Source organism: Bufo gargarizans, chromosome 6, assembly GCF_014858855.1.
Source record: "Bufo gargarizans isolate SCDJY-AF-19 chromosome 6, ASM1485885v1, whole genome shotgun sequence".
Taxonomy (NCBI): domain Eukaryota; kingdom Metazoa; phylum Chordata; class Amphibia; order Anura; family Bufonidae; genus Bufo; species Bufo gargarizans.
This window is the reverse complement of record NC_058085.1, coordinates 254,203,218-254,224,754: the sequence shown is the minus strand read 5'-3', so window position 1 is coordinate 254,224,754 and position 21,537 is coordinate 254,203,218. Positions and strand designations below refer to the sequence as shown.

The following is a 21,537-nucleotide window of genomic DNA, read 5'->3' as shown; positions in this document are numbered from 1 at the left end:
AAATGATAGGTTATCTTCTACCAGGCCATAAAAGTCTCATAAGTGGGGGATTTAACCCCTAAAACCCCACCAATTCAAGGAAAAGGGCGCTCTGTGCACGGTGAATGGAAGATTCAGACGTAACCATATACACATGCATGACTTTTTCTGTAGTGAGAACCCAAATTCTTTGGATCAGAAGGTGTCCCAGCAGTAAGACATACTTTTACGCACTATTTTTAAAATCTAATTGGTAGAACATGAAAGACTACATGAAAGCTGAGTGACAACCCTTGTGAGCATTGTGGTTGCCATCTAAGCAGACATTAAGAAATGACTGAAAATATCTTGAAAGAAGAGATTTTTTTTTCTGTTGTAGGGAAATGCTCTTTAATATTTGAAGCAAAGTGAGGTCCAAAAAGAAAACCACTTTAAAATATACATTTTTCCATACATGAATCCATCAGCCCTTCTCTCAATAGCTTTGCAGGTTCTGTGTTAGCGGTGATCTGGTTTCTATCTCACATACAGTCACCTGAGTTTGCAATGACATCTGTTATCCAGCATGGAGATTCTGTTACATTATTCCTTACTGCAGATTCCAGGGACCTTCTCGTACATCATTTCCTAAACGTTTGCTGGACAACAGGCGTATTGATTTTACAGGCTTCCGGCGCGGAGTCAGCTGCCATATTTCAATATCTATTGCACTTACAATGAATTAGAGGATATTAGGAATGATTTCTCTGAGAGGTGATAGACATTATACTACAGCACTGTATCCCCAGATTGCCTGGTTAAATTCGGAGCTGAGGAGGGATTTAAACTACCTTGTAAAAGCTGCCCTTCGTGTCATTCAGAAGTGTCTGGAACCAGGAAAACATTAAAAATATTCTGCAAAGGAGACTTTACAGGGCTGAAACCTCATCAGTCAGGGCATGTTATAGGAGGACCATGTCTACTGGCACCATAAACCCATCAGACAACCCCTAATGTGTTCCAGACCCTTAGATCTAGAGAGGAAATGGCAGGCTGCTTTGGCTGCAGAGATTGTAGGAAAAACCGTAGCACTCCAGCTTCTCAAATAAATCTGTGTTTATTGCTCAACCTGTGTGCGACGTTTCGACTCAAATGAGTCTTTATCAAGCTCAGGCTGCTTTGGCTGGTGATCACATTCCATTACTTACGAGGTCTTTCGGACTTGTAATGTACTAAAACCAGCAAAGGACCGGCTCCTGCCGACCGCGGCGAGACCATCACTGGGGGAGCTGAACTTCAACTTCACCGACATATTGGCTGGAAGCTTTAAGAAAAAGAGAGAAGAGAATCATATCACGCATTGTTACTTATCTATTATGCTAGGACCCTACTCTAAGCCACCTCTACACACCAGCACCCCAGACCTCAACAAAGGCCCAATGACACCAATCAACAGGAGCACAGATGCCTTTGATGATGGCGGCCTGGGCCACAGACCAGCGGTCAGGCTTCTACAAGAAAAACATTTAAATAGTAAGGCTCTGCAACAGCCACACGCATCCAAAACCCTGTCCACCTGTGGTGGTCATTGGTCACACGATTTTGCAGGTAAAACTGACTTACCTTCAAAATCATGTGGCCACTGACTGTCACAGGTGGCAGGGGTCTCAGCTGCATGTGGCCTTACTATTACACTAGTCCAGTCCAGATAATGTGTAGCTGATATAGTTGCAGCCCTGAGATAGCTCATACACACTGTAACAAGCCAGGTACTTGTGAGAAGCATATTTTGAGGACATTTTTTGCCTCTCTATGTGGCAGCTGAAGGCAGCTGTGTTGGTCCCATCTTCATATGTGCCCACATTGCTGAGAAAAATTAAGTTTTAATATATGCAAACTAGCCTCTAGGAACAATGGGGGCATTGCCATTACACTCAGAGGCTCTGCTCTCTCTACAACTGCCGCAACCTCTGCACTTTGATTGACAGGGCCAGGCAATGTAAATGCGATCAAGCCTGGACCTTTCAATTAAAGTGAAGAGGGCACAGCAGTTGAAGAGAAAGCTGAGCCCCTAGGTGTAACGGCAACGCCCCTGTTGCACCTAGAAGCTCATTTGCATATATTAAAATATAATATTTCTCGGCACAAATGAACATGGGACCAACATAGATGCCTTCAGCTGCCAAGCACACATGTAACAGGTCAGCCGGTCTCATACTGCTGACAGATGCAATTTAACAAAACTAAGTGCACCAGGTTGGTGATCTTGACAAAGGTCTGGCAAAAATGGCACCGTTGGTAACATCTCAATTGGAGTACTTTTAGTTACAATGGTGCTAACGGGAAATAGATAAAATTTGCCTCAGTCTATCGTTTAGTTTCTACATTTTATTTCTGTGCAGACATTCATCCCACTTACTTCCCCCAGGATGCAGGAAAGCACCCGAGTGATTAAATCATTTGTCCGATCTCAGTAACAATTTTTTTTACAGTTTGATGTCCGGGTTTGTCGGGTTTGTTGCTGCTGTCAGGCTGCCAGGGCTTTAACTCTCCTGCAAGTGCACAGCTTGTAAAGACATCCACAAGAGATGAAAGATTCGGAGAGACGAGTCTCGGTGCCAAGTGCTGTATAGACACTGCTGCATTATTAAACTGGGGAGATGTGAAATGAGCGGCGACTCTTGGCTGCTCTCAGCGCAGAGCTGTGCAATGGACAGGTTGCTGTGACATGGTCAGCAAACCATTTGTTTCAGAAAACAGAAACTGGACAAGATGGCTGGGGTGAATTCTAAATGGCTAAAATGTACTCCTATAATAGGTTTACGTTTTATTTGTGTTACGTTTTATTTGTGTTATGCTTTTAAAAACTGATCTTCTATAGGCCTTCAATATTCTTAATCCAGCAGCCTCTTCATTGTTTGCATTGGTCCAGGCATTGGTTCACACTACTGAAGTTTTCTACGATTTTAATACAAATGACCTATCCTCTGGTCCAGGAAAAGCTGATAGAAGGCTGCGGCGCTACTGCGAGTGCCGCAGCCTTCTCAAATAGCTGATCAGATACTGATGCTGAGGAGACTGTCAGGTAGGGTTGATCGTAGTAAATAAAATTTGCCTTTTCTATATGAAATCAGTATAATCAATGCAGAAAAATTCTTATTTTTTTAGTTATACGCAGATGACAAGCAAAGATATTTTTATTTTTGGTTGTATGCAACTAAGGTGCTCTGAGCACTGAGGGGCTGGTCTAGCCTCTCGGAGCACTGCTTTACCTCCAACTCTCCTCCTCCCAGTGGTCTTCCCTGCTCCCCCTGCTCTCAGATCTTCACTACACATGCGCTGATAGTTGCTGCAGGCGGATGCATGAGATTTCAGGTCCAGGCATTGGAGCAGTGACGATGCCTGGCACTGTCAATCAGGCCATTAGGGGAAGAGGCAACAGTGAAAGGCAGAGGTGAAGCACATTTTAAACAGCTGATCTGCGAGTTGCCAAGAGTTGGGCTCCCACCAACCAATCTAATATCGAAAGGACAGACCATTTATTTTTTTAATCAACAATATGTTTTTATTGAAATATTTTTGTTATGCAAGTACAAAGCAAAATGTAAAGGAGAGGAGAGCCCGGAGAAGTGTACTATATTAGGCTACTTTCACACTTGCGTTTGGAGCAGATCCGTCTGGTGTCTGCACAGACGGATCCGCTCCTATAATTCAGACGATGGTATCCGTTCAGAACGGATCCGTCTGCATTATATTTCAGAAAAAATTCTAAGTGTGAAAGTTAGTCAGACGGATCCGTCCAGACTTTACATTGAAAGTCAATGGGGGACGGATCCGTTTGAAATTGAGCCATATTGTGTCAACTTCAAACGCATCCGTCCCCATTGACGTACATTGTAAGTCTGGACGGATCTGGACGGAACTCACAAGCGGAGCCTCGAACGCTAGTGTAAAAGTAGCCTAACACTTACAAAGCAAAACAGATACAATAGTATTAAAACAACATATGCTACATAGTACTATAAAGCAGCAAAACAGGATATAAATCAAATATTAAAAGCAATCAAAAAGCATCAAGGGAGTAGAAAAATAGGAGCAAAGGACGGAAGAAGAAAAGAAAACGATAGGCCATCAATTTTGAAACCCTGAATAATCCCCTTTAAATAGGTTGTCTGTTTTCTGCATAAATTTCTGAAATGCCATACACTGACATTTAATGGCATTAAAAAAGCTACATTGTTTCAGGGCTTACCTTATTCTACACAGAGAAGCTCCCCCCTCTCCCCCAATGCCCATGGGTACTAATGTAAACAAGTTGCAGCATCCATAGCTTCCCACAATGGCGGATGCATTCTTTACTGAGCAGGCGCCTTAAAGGGGTTATCCAACATCAATCAGCCCCATGTGCTGGGCCCCTCAGGGGAAATATACTTATCGAGCTCCCCGCGCCGCTCCAGGCCCCCGCACCGCCGCCGCAGCTTCTCCCTGTACAGGGATGAAAACATCCGGTGTCGGGGGGAGGTAGCCAATAACAGGCGGGGACGGTGACGAGCCTCCCGAGTGTCACCCGTGATGTTAGAAAGGCTCGTCCCCATCTGCTATTGGATGCTCCCCCCCGACACCGGATGTTTTCATCCGTGTACAGGGAGAAGCATCAGTGGTGGTTTGGGGACCAGGAGGGGCCCAGCACATGGGGGGCTGTTGCATGATGTTGGTTAACCCCTTTAAGGATTCAGCGCAGGCTGCAGATACAGGGGAGCTATGGGCAGAATTCTTTCCGCACCTACGCAGTAGAAGAGATAGCTGTCATCTTGGAAAGCAATTGACAAAAAAAGGCTAGCCACTCACCTGAGTGCAATGATTTTGAAGAGATCTGCAGGCTACTTAATGCATTCCTAATAACAGCGATATTATAGCAATTTGTCTTGCCAGGAAAAAGTTTAATTACAGCCCTAACCAAAGAACAAATAGTAAGGCCTCATGCACATGACCGCACCATGTGTGCGTTCCGCAAATTGCTGGACGGAACTGGATGCCCATAACAGAAATGCCTATTCTTGTAAACAAAATGGACAAAAATAGGGCATGTTGTATTTTTTTTAGTGGTGCCACAGAACCACAACCACAAAAAATGCAGCTTAGATGTGGACCAAAACAACGTTGTGTGCATGAGGCCTAACAACAAAATTGCTGTGAGATCTCATGCTAATTTTTGCAGTGATTTCAGATCGATTTATCTCTAGTGATTAAATCACCCCAGTAAAATCTAGGAGTAGCTCTAGCCTGATGCTGGTCATAAACATTAGATCCATGTCGGTCTATCCTTTCTATTCTGGCTGACCATCTAATGTGTATGCGTCCTCACTTAGCGGTTGATTTCTGTGTAGATAGATAAGGATCAGGCATGTTAGATGTAAACTGCCCATTCCTTTTGTCTGGCAGCGGCTTTCTGCCCTCTCCTCAGTTTCTCTCTTTCCCATATGCATGGGAGAATCGGGAGAGATAGCGCTCAGCTTTAGGACAAGTTTTAAAATCTATGGACACCTTTACGGACAATTTTATATCATTGCACTTACTCATTTTGGGCTAAAATCTTTTTTTCTTCAATTGGTTATTAAACATGTTCAACAGTTTTTGTTTAGACAGCCTTCACTTTTAGTGTACCTGCAGACCATTTTTTTCTGTTTTACAGTGAATCCATCAGGGAGCTGCTCTGAAGGCTCAATGTGTAGCCCTTATCTCTGAACTCCTGACAGGTCATAAACACTCATTTAACCCCGTCAGTTTGATAAGAATTTAGCAAAAAGAAAATAAACAAGTCAGAGGTTCAGAGATAAGGGCTGCACATTAAGAGTCAGTGTAAACAGAAAGCAATAATCTACAGATACACATAAAATTAAGGCTGCAGGACAACATTTTTTAATAAAGAACAATTGAAAAAAAGATTTTTAGCCCAAAATTAGTAAAACCCAAAGGTGTTCATAGCATTTAAGACAGTGGATGTTCCTATTCACTAATAGCAAGTAGGGATCTTGAGAAAGGTGCAGAGATCTTCATATAAATTGGAAAAATCCTTTGAAGTAGGTTAGTGGACGCACTCAGCCTAGCGAGGTCTGATGAGCACTACAGACCTTTGAGAAATTAAATGATCCATCTAGTCATTTCCGCTCGAAGAGTCTGTAGAAGTAAACCACATATCATAATTTATAAGCTTCTTAATATACCCTCAATATGCTCAATAGGTTGCGGTTAAACCTAGACTTTTTATCTGTCCATAGGGAATACCCTGAGTAGCTTGAAAATCGCTTCCAAATCTCTGCAGCCAAGTGAGTAGCTGGAGCAATTTAATCGCTAGAGATTAATCTGTGATTTCAATGCAATTTTATTGGCAAATGATTTTCATGTTATTCTATGGAGGAAAAATTACCTTGAAAAACTCTGAATTCGATAAAAAAACATTGCTATCTATTCACTTGTCTGTATCGATTTCACTGTGATTTTATCCTAGCAATTTAAAGGGGTATTCCAGTTGGAGAAAGTTATCCTCTATCCACAGGTTAGGGGATAACTGTTAGATTGGTGGGAGTCTTACTGCTCGGACCCTCACCAATCATGAGAACAGGGGCCCCTATAACCCCTGGAGCCCCCAGATCAGCTGGTCAGACTGCGCGCCGCCGGTCCGTTCATTTCTATGGGAGCACTGGAGATAGCCCACTACAGAGCTCAGCTCTCTCCAACGCTCTCATAGAAATTAATGAAGCGGCGATGTACATTTCTGACCAGCTGCTCCATCCATTTCAGTGGGGCTTTAGGGGGTATGAGGCCCCCTTTCTCGTGATCGCTGAGGGATCTACTGCTGGGATCTAATAGTTTTCCTTATCCTGTGCATAGGGAATAACTTTCCCGAACAGGAATACCCCATTAATCACTCCAGAAATACCCACTTAGCTGCAGAGATTTGAAAGAATTATCGAGCTACCCGATGCATTCCTTATGGACAGCGATATTAGAGCGATTTCACAGTGATTTTTTTGTAGTATGACAAAAAATGTCTAGGTCTACCCTCAGCCTGAGCATAACTTGCTTTATATCCCAAACTGCACTTTTGAGATCAATTTATTGGTGCAAGTGAATTTAGTGTTTCTGGGAGTCTCTTACTGCAACAACACATTCTCTTTAAGTACAGAGAGTTTACATTCCAAGCCTCAGCGAGAACATTCAGTAAAATCTACAAATCTCACAGGTCAAAAAAACAACCCATCACAAGTTAACCTTCAAGAGTAAACCAGGATGTTGGCTTGTGTTTGTAAGCTAAAGGTAAAGAAAACTTATTTTACAAGGGTTAATCACTTTAGTTCTTTAATTTAGTTCAGTTCATTATTAATGTTCATTCATTTTGTATGTATACTATAAAAAGGTCATCTGACACCTTAAAAGGGGTTGTTCAGCCTGCAAGTGATCACTACTTACCTGGCAGATCCGCTTCACCACTCTGGTTCTCCCGGCAGGGATCTGTTTACCTGGCTGCAATGGTGACGTCACATTGACAACATACAAAGAGGTCATTGATTGACTGTAACAGTTACACAACATCACTGCTGCAACCAGGTAAACTGTTGCCAGCCAGAAAAACCAGAGCTGGCAGTACCAGGTAAGTCATGATCACCTCTTTATTGCAGGTGGATCTCCTGAAATGAGACAACCCCTTTAATAGGCCATATAAAATCATTTGCATAGACTCTGGTGCCAAAAAAATCAGGAAAGGAACATTCATTTTGATTGGGCTGATAGTTTGTCATCGCTCTCTAAGCACAGTCATACAGCAGGATGGGTTAATATTTTAGGGAACACTAGGTTAGCCTGTTTTGGCAGTCCCCAGGTATTTTTCATGAAGAATCAATCGGGCAGACAATTGGAACTGTCCACTATTATGAAGGTTGGATAAAACCCACATTCATTTCAGATGAAGCATAGACTTGGATGTTGCAAAAGACCTGGCAGAGCCTCTCACTTTCCATGGACGGTTTCCCTTAATGGTGTCTATCTGAAAACGTATTACACTTAACTCTCCTCCTCGGTTAATAAATGCAGCATAAATCGACATGCTGACAGGTGACTGGATCCCTTCTCTAAACACAGGTAAGCATGCATTATACATGACCACTATAATTCAAAGAATACAGTTACCCATGGATATTGTACTGTATATTTGCTGACAATGGCGTGTGCATTCTGACCGTCAGAACTTTCCTGGGATCAGCACATGCTGAAATTTTACCATTCAATGAGCGGAGGTGCCTGGAAGTTGGACACACATCTAAAACACTTGTTTTACTCTTGCTTAATCTACTAACTCTCTTCTTGGTCCCGATTATACAATCTGGATTCTGCACTCTACAGATACTGATCTTGTCAAACTCTCAAATCTCCTAATTGCAATGGTGATTACTCTCTACTGATTCTTCTGGATCTCTGCAGTGTTTGACCATGTAGACCACAAACATGGCATTCTTCAAGTTACTGGACAAACTCTCTCTTGGCTTTCCTGCTACCTCTCTGACCACTTGTTCAGCGTATCATTTGTTGACTTCTTCTCCCCTTGCTGTTAGGGTGCCTCAGGGTTCAGACCTAGGTCACCTCCTCTTCTCTCTACAGTTCCCATTGCACAACCTGTCAGCAGATTTGGCTTTCAATATAATATCTATGCTGATGACACCCAATTATATATTTCATCCTGTAAGACATCCCCTCTGCACTACTACATAATGTTAGTGATTGCCTGTTCGCCATTTCTAACATTATGTGTTCTATGTAAAACTGATATTGCTTTTTCTGTACATGGTACTACCATAATCGAAGAAAACCACAGAAATAAGATAATAATGCACTTATTAAAGCAGATGCAAGCACTATATATGGACTAAGTCCTCACTCTGATATGATAATGTCTGAGACACTTAGTCAATATATTTTGATCAAAACACATCTAAGCCCGCCTACCGAACGTCAAGGTGGTCTCAGGTCAGGCGGTACTACCATAATCCACAACTTGTTGATGTCATAAGTAACCTCTGTCAGTACAGAGCCGTATGTTTGGGTACATTTGGGTACATTATCAGGAATGAACATTCCTGAGAATGCTCATTCCCGACAATCTGTCCATCTAAAGGTGTAGCCGATCAACCAATGAGCAAGCTAAATGCTCGGTCATTGGGTCAAGTCATTAATGCTTGCAAATAAATTATAATTTCTGGGCAGCAGATCGTGCTGCCTAAAAAGTGATCTGCTGCCCAGAAAAGCAGCTGTATGAGGACAAGCGATCACAATAGCCACTGCTTGTCCTCATACTGTGGAGGTGATTGCTGCATGTAAATGCAGCACTACACCCCCACTGAACAAGCAGTCGGTTGTCGGGAAGGAATGATTCAATCCCGATAATCAGCTATATCTCTGTACGTGTAAATTCACCTTTAGGGTTCTGTTTTCTTCACGTCCCTATATGCACGTTTCATGTCCCAGTCACTTGCACGTTTCATTCTACACGTCAGAAACATCTCCATAATCCATCCTTTTATTACTGTGAAAACAGCAAAAAAACACTACTTGTTTTCCTAATTCATTCTCGTCTTCATTACTGTAATTCACTACTAATTGGTTTCCACTCACTAAACTCTCCCCTCTCCAATATATCCAAAATGAAGCAGCCAGGCTCATGTCTTCTGTGCCAGTCACTGCACTGATTACCCATACAGTATAAAGTACAATTTAAACTTGCACCCTTCTATACCTCCTCCCTCATCTCTGTCTATCTACGCTTGTTCTCCATTTTGGCAATAATTGAAGGCTAACTTCCTCCACAGCCTGAACCTTCTAATTCAGTCTCCAAAACTTCTCACGCTGCACCAGTTTTCTGGAATGCACTACCCCAATTAGATTCACTTCCAACATCAAGAGCTTTAAGCATGCTCTAAAACCACATTTTTTTATAAAGTGGCCTATCACATTTGATAAGACAACCCTTCTTCATTGACCCTGTTTTTCATTATTCCTTAGAATGTGTTCCCATCAGCTGTATCCCCACCCTCTATGCATTGCTGGGTGACTGGGCAGCGGTGTTCGTCTGGCCAATTCTCAGCATATTTGCCAGGTTGCAGCCAGATCACTTCCAGTCCCCATTATAGTGAATGGGGCCTGACAGAATTCCGGCAGCTTGCCGGATCTCCATAAAGCAGATGTGAAACAGACCTAAAACAAGTAAATAAGCAATTTTACCTTTTGTGCCACCACTATTACCTCTGTAAAGTCCTTCAAGCAGGGCCCTCATTTCTATTGTTTCATTTGTTGATGTCATAAGTAACCTCTGCCTGTCTAAACACTTTAAAGACATTCATGAGTGTGATCCCTCCACCCTCACCTTCGTGGCCACTGAGAAGGTCAGGAGGTCATGGAGGGGAGGGAATCACATCACCAATATGTCCAGACAGGAATACCGTCAGATCTTTGAATTTGATAGCCTCATACCCAAAGGACACAACGCAGAGATGGAACTGTTTGGATTTCTATCATTTGGGGGGGGATGTCTGGTGGGGATGCGGGATCCAAGTCTGGCTGTCTATCAGCACTTGGATCCCCCCTCCCTATCAGACTGCCCTCCCCTTCCCAACATTTCCACCTCTTAGAGTAACAGAATATTAGACCTTCTGATAAGTAGACTGCATCCTATTTATAGGTTTATATGTAATCGTATGTTCCTATTGTGCAGATTTATACGTTTATATAAGTCTTTATTATCAAGACCTTGATTGCTTATATTACACATCCAGTTTGCTGCAATTTTATACAAAACGCACATGCGTTTTCTACTCCATTGCCACTACTCCGTGCCACAATTTAAGATGGATCACTTTCCCATCATTCCATGCACAAATGGAGTATTTAAACGCTGCATTTCCTGCTTGCTAAATACTGCCACTGAAGAAGGGGAGGTACCCCGAAACGCGTATGGTATATTTGGACGGAGTAGCAAGCAACACAAGAATATGGTCTTTGCCATTTGTGGCTTTTTAATGGTATAACACGGCCATTAACCATTAATTCAAGACCACAGGAATACGCCGCATTGAAATTCTCATTGGAAGATTGACAGGCGCATATCCTACCACATACCAACTTCCTGATCACGTGGACTGTTCATCACGTGTCACTGCCGCAAGTCACGTGGGACACCACGTTGATACTGTGAGACTACACGGGATGGCGGTAGCAGGGTCGGCGGTAGACGAAAGAGAGGAGACATTCGATAACCCAGTACCATCCGGTGGTAAGACTCTTGAACTAACAGTGTCTAAAGGGATGTGTTAACTGACTTACGGTGATCAAACATATGGTTACCTTACGGTCTCATGACATTTGGTACAGACCTATTTCCATATTCATCTCATTAGTCCACACCAATAGGTGATAACCGCTGCAGCGGCACGCCTCCGTTCACTTATATGGGACATTTGATTACAGTATATGTTGACCAGGCAACCGCTTCTTATTTAGGTGTTATCTGGATACTTATGGTGCTATAGTCAGCATATATGGATGTGCTAATATACCTTTGACCACTATCAGACACATTTTAGACGTCCATTTTAAATTTTGTCTATTTTGTCATTTCATTATATGTCATTGTTATGATGCTCCAGTTGATTCAATTTTATTAGTGTTTAATAAACAATATATCTGCTACCCAAGGCTCCTTGATATTTGAGTGCCCCTCCATTTCTATTTCATTATTAACCTCTGCCTGTAAAGTGCTGTGGAATATGTTGGCACTATATAAAGATTATTATATTATTGTTTAATGTAAATTAGTTTTTCTCCATACGGCTGGGTTCACACCTGAGCATATTCGATAAGCGCTTTTTACAGGCGTTTTTATCGGGCGTTTGAGGCGTTTTTGTATTTTGGAAACATGCGTAGTACGCGCGTTTGTGTGATTAACCACAGAGGCATCCAATGAAAAACTGCCACAATACGCGCGACAAGACACCCCAAAGAAGCTCCTGTACTTCTTGGGGCGTAGGGAGTTTTACAGCGCGTTCATACGCGCTGTAAAACGCTCAGGTGAGAACCATGCCCATAGGGAAACATTGGTTTTTGCCTGTTGAGCGTTTTACAGCGCATAGGAACGTGCTGTAAAACGCTCAGGTGTTAACCTAGCCCAGTGGTCGGCAAAGTGCGGCTTGCGAGCCACAAGTGGCTCTTTAGAACCTTTACTGAGGCTCTTTGGTGCGGGCTGGCGGTCGCGCAGCCATATCGCGCTGCTCAAGCTGCTTGCAAAATGTCCGTCATGCGCCTCCTGCCCCGTCTGTCTGCTCCTTCCACTTTATGAATGAAGCAGGCAGGCGGTGCAGGAGGCGCATGACGGAGGGAGAGATGTCACGCTGCGCACAGCAGCAGAAGGGCGGGCAGCGGCGCTCTAGTTCGGCTGCCCACTGCCGGCCATGTGAGGAGTGGTGAAGAGGCCGCCGCTCAGGAGGAGCAAAATGTCCTGCAGCAGAAAGGTAGGAGCTGACCCCGGTGTGTGCACAGCGCCGGGCACTGCACCGGCCCCGCCGCAAGTGTCCCTGCCTTCTCTCTTCCCCCCACTAATACATTACTTTACTTACTAGAAGGCACTTATTGGAGATATCCGTGGATGACACATATATAGCATCTTATGCTATATATGTGTCATCCACAGATATCCCCCATAAGTGCGTCATCCACAGATATCCCCCATAAGTGCGTCATCCACAGATATCCCCCATAAGTGCGTCATCCACAGATATCCCCCATAAGTGCGTCATCCACAGATATCCCCCATAAGTGCGTCATCCACAGATATCCCCCATAAGTGCGTCATCCACAGATATCCCCCATAAGTGCGTCATCCACAGATATCCCCCATAAGTGCGTCATCCACAGATATCCCCCATAAGTGCGTCATCCACAGATATCCCCCATAAGTGCGTCATCCACAGATATCCCCCATAAGTGCGTCATCCACAGATATGCCCCATAAGTGCGTCATCCACAGATATCCCCCATAAGTGCGTCATCCACAGATGCGTCATCCACATTACATTCACATCTGCAGACAAGTTTAATAAAAGTAAAAAATTATAAAGATAAAATGAAATAATAATCAAGATCCAAATAAAAGAAAGTACATATAAAAGTATTTAAAAACACACTCTGGGCTCATGCCCACGAATGTAAGGGCGCCGTGCCTGTGCTGCAGACCGCAAATAGCAATCCGCAATGCACGGACACAGACCATGGGGCAGCTGCATGAGGATCGCGGACCCATTCACTTGAATGGGTTTCGCGATCCGCATCCGACTGCCCACACCGCAAAAAAGTAGCACATGCTGAAGTGAATGGGTACATTATGCGGGCTGCACACAAAAAAGTAGTGCATGCGCTACTTTTTTGTGGTGCGGAGGCACAGTCAGAAGCACCACGGAAGCACTCTGTAGCACTCATATTCCGGATCCTGGACCCATTGAAGTCAATGGGTCCTTGATGCGGGCTGCACACGGCCAGTGCTCGTTTATTGCGGACCCGCCGTATGCGGCCTGCAATATGGCAACGGCGGGCACACGGTCGTGTGCATGAGCCTTAATAGTCCTCACTGGTACTGTTGATGCAATATTTTAGGTTTTAAAAATGTAGCTCTCGAAAAAAAATTCAATCGTGGTTTTGGCGATATTTGGCTCAGTTGACAAAAAAGTTTGCCCACCACTGACCTAGCCTAAAGAAGAAAACTGTCCCTACAAAGCCACCTATAGGTAGATACCCTGTAAGTGAGTTCAGTCTGTTAAAGGGCCTTGAAACATGATTTTGAGTTTTTAGTCAAAAAGAAAACACACAAGCCCAGACTTACTAATGTGTCTGTGCCCAAAATATGTAAAAAAAAACTATGCAAATTGGTACAATTTGGCGCATCTTGGGTTTCTACACTTTTTTCCAAAATCCTTGACAAGTGGTGGGGATTATTGGTCAGGGGTGGATATTTAATGGAAGGGGTGTGACCTAAGATGCGCCAAAATTGCACCACAATAGTTGGTATAGAGTAAGATAAAAGTGTGTGTCTCCCTGCACCACATTTATTATCCATCCTGAGCCCCTGTGATAAATCTGGTGCAGTTCTAGACAGCCGGCCTAAGCTTACACCATCTTTACAATGAGCAAATCTGGGCCACAGTCACAGTACATGGACAAGAGCGGTGAAAAAGCAGATCGCTTAGCTAATCTCAGACAAGTCCTTTAGGTCTTGCTGCAAAGGGAAGGCAGGAATGAAAGGTTGATCAAACGCTTCCACAAATTTGTGAGTTTTTTCGTGCAAAATACCCACAGATGACAGTGAAGTGTTCTCATCGTGCTACTTGTAGACACTTCCGTTTGGTAGTCTGTAATCAGGTCAGAAAACATAAATATTTGCGGCGTTCAGAATCTGAGATCTAAACCGTCCCAGCGTGGGCTACCGATTGCTTATAGTATTGGGGTATGAACAACAGGAAAAGACATGTCACGCATCTACAGGAATCCAGCGCATCAGTATCAAACTCTATAGCTTTGCTAATAGCGGGGACGCTCGTGGAGTATTTATGCCTGTGGTGTTGGCCTCTGGAAGACCTTGGAAATACGACCCTATCATCACACAGTGTGAAATCTAGGAAACATTCCTGCTTTTCTCTTATTCTCTAGTAATTGGGTAGAGAACGTTCATCACAAGATTACCAAATATCATCAATATTAATATATTAGCTGTACAGAGAAACAGTTACTTAGGCCAATGTCCCACACAGTATACATTTCGTTGCAGTGTCCCTCTGTATAGGAAATCACTGTCTGCTGCGCATTTCTATAAATCTATCCTCTGTATATACGAATAAAAAAAGGTTCACGATGCAATGGGCTAATGACTGGGTTTGGCATATGCCGGAAACTTTACCAACTCATGTACCAAGCGTAGTATTAAAATGCCATGTTAACTATAGCAATGAACTAAACCATATTTTTGCACACATGGGATATCAGCTTGGTGTTATTTAGGTCTGCTCGGTACAAATGACTACAATTGGCTCTGAATCCCAACCAGCTACCATGTAGCACTCCATAGATTCTGAACGTATATGTACTGCTACATACCGCCTTCCTGTATGCTAATGCTCTGTCTGTGTGAATCCTTACTGTAAGGCCTCTTGCACACGACTGTATGGCTTTTTCAGTAATTTGCGGTCCGCATTAAACTGATCCCCCAAAAATACGGATGACGTCCGTGTGCATTCCGTTTTTTGTGGAACGGAACAGCTGGCCCCTGATAGAACAGTACTATCCTTGTCCGTTATGCGGACAATAATAAGACATGTTTTATCTTTGAACGGAAAAACGGAAATACGGAAACGGAAGGCATAGGGAGTACCTTCTGTTTTTTTTGCGGATCCATTGAAATGAATGGTTCCGTATACGGTCCGTATACAGAACACAAAAAAAACGGAACGTAAACAGAAAAAAAAACCTTCGTGTGCAAGAGGCCTAAGGGCTCGTTCACACAAACGTGAAAATTCATAATAACATCATCAATAAAAAAAAAAGATAAAAACGTGATTTAAACTTTAGGCCATTTTCTGTTGACACATTTCCTTTACCGTAACTATTCTTGTTACTCACTTTGCAATGTGGATGTATTTTATTGTCAATATTACAGCTGTAATTCCCAGCCTGACTATAGATCTCATGACCTGAATTCAATGCATCATAGGCATGTATGATGTTTTAAATTCAGAGCAATAATCCTGCAGTTGGGCCATGAAGTGTGGTCGCAATACATCCACATTACAGCCCTGATTCTGTTTAGCTTAGAAGATGTTCTACAGCTTAAAGGTTCTACAGCTTAAGGGTCCATTCACACGTCCGCAACGTGTTTTGTGGATCTGCAAAACACGGACAGCGGCAATGTGCGTTCCTCATTTTGCGGACCGCACATTGCCGGCACTAATAGAATATGCCTGTACTTGTCCACAATTGGTACAAGAATAGGACATGTTCTATTTTTTTGGGGAACGGAATTGCGGACCCGGAAGTGCGGGAACGAAATTGCGGACCTGTGAATGGACCCTAAAGGGTCAATGAGTTGGATCAAGTGAAGATCATTTCCCCCTGGATTATTTTATTTTACATAATTTCTTAACACCTGCCATTTTTAGTGACAAATTAACTAATGATTGATGTACAATAGTTTATTGCTTGTTTTATATTTCATTAGGAAATTTAGTGAAATAAATTAACATAATCCATGGTGACATAATCTTCACTTTATCCAATGAGGTTTTATTTACAAAGATCTGTCTTTTAATCTGGTCTTTGCTCCCCCCCGTCCACCCCCTAATGCCGCCAGTAGATGTGCATCATTTATGACGAGGAGTGCATTTTCGCATCTATGGCAGTCCGTGTACCAGGAATAAATGTTAGTAAATTTGCCGGGGCCTATTCTCCCAAGTGGCGTAAAAACACTGTGCGATAAAATAGTTGTCCCATGGGTGTTTAAATCCTAGCACAGGGGATAACAAAGACTGGTGCAAAAAGCCTTTGTACATGACCCTTATGACTTTAACATATTAACCACCTCCCGACCATGTAACGCACGGATGCGTCCGGAAGGTGGTTGATCTATTCCTCCTGGACGCATCCGTGCGTCATCTCGCGATAGCCGAGATTTCCTGTGAACGCGCGCACACAGGCGCACGCGCTCACAGGAACTCAAGGTAAGCGAGTGGATCTCCAGCCTGCCAGCGGCGATCGCTCGCTGGCAGGCTGGAGATGTGATTTTTTTAACCCCTAACAGGTATATTAGATGCTGTTTTGATAACAGCGTCTAATATACCTGCTACCTGGTCCTCTGGTGGTCCCTTTTGTTTGGATCGACCACCAGAGGACACAGGCAGCTCTGTAAAGTAGCACCAAACACCACACTACACTACACTACACCCCCCCCCCCCGTCACTTATTAACCCTTTATGAACCACTGATCACCCCATATAGACTCCCTGATCACCCCCCTGTCATTGATCACCCCCCTGTAAGGCTCCATTCAGAGGTCCGTATGATTTTTACGGATCCACGGATACATGGATCGGATCCGCAAAACACATGCGGACCTCTGAATGGAGCCTTACAGGGGGGTGATAAATGACAAGGGGGTGATCACGCATATAGACTTCCTGATCACTACCCTGTCATTGATCACCCCCCTGTCATTGATCACCCCCCTGTAAGGCTCCATTCAGACGTCCGTATGATTTTTACGGATCCACTGATACATGGATCGGATCCACAAAACACATGCGGACCTCTGAATGGAGCCTTACAGGGGGGTGATCAATGACAGAGGGGTGATCACCCATATAGACTCCCTGATCACCTCCGTCATTGATCACCCCCCTGTGAGGCTCCATTCAGACGTCCGTATGATTTTTACGGATCCACTGATACATGGATCGGATCCGCAAAACACATGCGGACCTCTGAATGGAGCCTTACAGGGGGGTGATCAATGACAGGGGGGTGATCACCCATATAGACTCCCTGATCACCCCCCTGTCATTGATCACCCCCCCTGTAAGGCTCCATTCAGACATTTTTTTGGGCCCAAGTTACTGGAAATTTTTTGTTTGTTTTTGTTTTTTCTTACTAAGTCTCATATTCCACTAACTTGTGTCAAAAAATAAAATCTCACATGAACTCACCATACCCCTCACGGAATCCAAATGCATAACATTTTTTAGACATTTATATTCCAGACTTCTTCTCACGCTTTAGGGCCCTAAAATGCCAGGGCAGTATAAATACCCCACATGTGACCCCATTTCGGAAAGAAGACACCCCAAGGTATTCCGTGAGGGGCATATTGAGTCCATGAAAGATTGAAATTTTTGTCCCAAGTTAGCGGAAAGGGAGACTTTGTGAGAAAATACCAAAAAAATCAATTTCCGCTAACTTGTGCCAAAAAAATAAATAATTCTAGGAACTCGCCATGCCCCTCACGGAATACCTTGGGGTGTCTTCTTTCCAAAATGGGGTCACATGTGGGGTATTTATACTGCCCTGGCATGTTAGGGGCCCGAAAGCGTGAGAAGTCTGGGATCCAAATGTCTAAAAATGCCCTCCTAAAAGAAATTTGGGCCGCTTTGCGCATCTAGGCTGCAAAAAAGTGTCACACATGTGGTATCGCCGTACTCAGGAGAAGTTGGGGAATGTGTTTTGCGGTGTCATTTTACATATACCCATGCTGGGTGAGATAAATATCTTGGTCAAATGCCAACTTTGTATAAAAAAATGGGAAAAGTTGTCTTTTGCCAAGATATTTCTCTCACCCAGCATGGGTATATGTAAAATGACCCCCCAAAACACATTGCCCAACTTCTCCTGAGTACGGCGATACCAGATGTGTGACACTTTATTGCAGCCTAGGTGGGCAAAGGGGCACACATTCCAAAGAGCACCTTTCGGATTTCGCAGGCCATTTTTTACACATTTTGATTGCAAACTACTTCTCACACATATGGGCCCCTAAATTGCCAGGGCAGTATAACTACGCCACAAGTGACCCCATTTTGGAAAGAAGACACCCCAAGGTATTCCGTGAGGGGCATGGCGAGTTCCTAGAATTTTTTATTTTTTGTCGCAAGTTAGTGGAATATGAGACTTTGTAAGGAAAAAAAATAAAAAATAAAAAATCATCATTTTCCGCTAACTTGTGACAAAAAATAAAAAGTTCTATGAACTCACTATGCTCATCATCGAATACCTTAGGGTGTCTACTTTCCGAAATGGGGTAATTTGTGGGGTTTTTCTACTGTCTGGGCATTGTAGAACCTCAGGAAACATGACAGGTGCTCAGAAAGTCAAAGCTGCTTCAAAAAGCGGAAATTCACATTTTTGTACCATAGTTTGTAAACGCTATAACTTTTACCCAAACCATTTTTTTTTGCCCAAACATTTTTTTTATCAAAGACATGTAGAACAATAAATTTAGCGAAAAATTTATATATGGATGTCGTTTTTTTTTGCAAAATTTTACAGCTGAAAGTGAAAAATGTCATTTTTTTGCAAAAAAATCGTTAAATTTCGATTAATAACAAAAAAAGTAAAAATGTCAGCAGCAATAAAATACCACCAAATGAAAGCTCTATTAGTGAGAAGAAAAGGTGTAAAAAAGTGGCCTGGTCATTAAGGGGGTTTTAGCTAGCGGGGTTAAAGTGGTTAAAACATGTACCAAAACTACATAAAGTCTACATAGGGTAGCTGATTACTCTAGGCCAGTGGTAGAGAACCTTTTAGAGACCGAGTGCACTAACTGCAACTGAAAACCAACTTTTGTCAAAGTGCCAATACAACAAGTTAACTTGAATACCAATATAATATATCTTCCATGTACCTTATCATTTAGCTATAATAGCCTGCCTACATTCAGTGCGCTGCCTGTGCTGTTCATGGTGCATCCTGCACTGATGAATGGCAGGAAAAGTCTAAGGCATATTGTTACACCATAGACTTTTTCCAGGGTGTGGGAGCCCACACTAGATGGCTCCGAGTGCCGCCTCTGGTACCTGTGCCATAGGTTTGCCAACACTTCTGTAGACAAACTGATTATAATCCATGAAGTTTTCAGGAGCTGATTGTATTATCTGTTCATCCACAGCCAGCTTGAGGTTAGTACAGATTGGTAACATAAGATACAGAATAATAATCTCAATAAAAATATAAGTATCATTACCTGCATCAATGGGCATCTGCGGCGACTCTTACATAAGAGGTTATCAGTGGTTACCTGAAAGCCTTACATTCCAGAAGGCCTAGGGTCTGTGCTCACGCAATGCTGTGATAACAGAAACAAAGTAACAGCTTCCTTTATTGCTCTATTCGGAGATTTCCAAAAGTAACAGTTTCTTGAATTCCTGAGGTTCCCACGCTTCTTCTCTTCTATCTCTCCGTGTTTGTCTATGAAGTTCAACGCTGGGGCCAAAGGTTTTTCTCCGCTAAAGCGCGCACAGAATCAGGCTCGGAATTTTGTTTATTCTTGGGGCATATAAAGAGTTTATGATAATGACAGATTATTAAAAGGCGTTAACCTCCAGGGCAACAGAGGAATCTTCATGGAAGATGATCTAAAAATGTACCGTGGCAGTGAACACTTGTCCGATCTCCGAGAAATGCTGACCCCCAACTCCCCTTCCTCATCCTCTTCTCCTGGAAAAAAAAACTTAGCGAAGAGACTAGATCATGTCCAGAAATTAGCGAGTTAAGTATTATGTAAATGGAATCCAGGATTTCAGTAGGTCTGTATAGTATCACACTGCTGAATTAATCTCTCACACATTTCCAGTCTGCGGTGAATTATAGAATACCTCAGAGACTAATCAAATGAGACCATTAAGTGAGAAGAAAATCTCTCCTCTGACATGTTCGCACGACGCTCTTTAATAGCGATCCAGGACCTGTCCAGTAACTCTGCTCGAACAATAGACCCTTCTTTTTTTACGTGGATCGGACAACTCCTGGCACTCTGGCCAGGCCAACATTCATGCTGCAGTACTGGCTGGGTCTGTTCCAGAACTGGCTCACTAAGGAGATACCATTAAGAGGGTGTAACATGCGATTTTGTTCCTCATGAAAGAAAAACCTAAATATATCCCCGGTTAAGAACAGAATTAAAATGTTTCTCTCATCCTTTCATTCCACAAAGCTGTTAGGGAGGAGGAGACTTGGATGAATGCAGACTAATAGGCCCCATAGAAGGAGCATCTATCTCGCAATTTGGAACAAAGAGCTGCAGGCAATCCACCAATCTTGTGGCTGTCTTGTCTAATTAAATACATCTCCTTAGGTGGGGTACTGGCTCTTGTCATGTCCCAAGGCTTCTAAAAAAGATAGATTTTGACTCATAGGCAGCCTCTTCCACATGGTACTGCTAGTGGGATGGTTCTCCTTCCTCGGGAGATACTACTTTGCATGCTTTCCCATGGAGAATTGAAAACAAGTCTCCATACCATTGAGCAGTAACAGTAAGTATACATACATGTCAGGTATCTTTAAGTAGAGCCAGTACCCTACCTAAGTTTCATCCAATGTATCGCACTCAGCTAGCCTGAATCCTACTCTGTACTGATGAGGGGCAAGCACCCCGAAACAGCTATCTATGGATGGATATTTGACTTGGCTATTTTCACCTGTCATGTCCCAAGGCTTGTTAAAAAGTCTCATTTTGACTCATAGGGAGCTTCCTCCACAAGGGGAACGGAAGAACTGGAATAATACAGTGAGTAGTGCTGTCTTATCTACAATTGATGAAGCATTCCTCTACAAGGGGGCGCTAACAAGATGTTTCTGTTTCCCCAGGCGATACCTCTTTGCATAAATACTTCTCCAATATTCCTTAGGCTTATGTGAGGTATCTGGTCTCGGTCTTCTTTCCCACATATATCCTCCCTTTCTCATGTTCTTTGCTTTAACCTATTTACTAAAAATACAGGGCTGTATTTC

General features: G+C 43.1%; 1 protein-coding gene across 7 annotated transcripts in view; it reads right to left on the bottom strand.

The window, feature by feature from the left end:
* The window catches only part of RIPOR3 (RIPOR family member 3), a 174,643-nt gene that overhangs the window by 66,462 nt on the left and 86,644 nt on the right, over window positions 1–21,537 (bottom strand). For 4 of the 7 annotated variants that reach the window (XM_044296572.1, XM_044296570.1, XM_044296569.1 and 1 more), the window contains exon 2: window positions 1,167–1,282. In XM_044296572.1, coding sequence (XP_044152507.1) covers window positions 1,167–1,270 — 104 coding nt within the window. In that variant the 5' untranslated portion in view covers window positions 1,271–1,282. Of the gene's footprint in view, window positions 1–1,166; window positions 1,283–9,426; window positions 9,484–19,771; window positions 20,134–21,537 lie in introns of those variants that run through there. The other 3 variants (XM_044296573.1, XM_044296571.1, XM_044296576.1) reach the window with 3 other exon arrangements.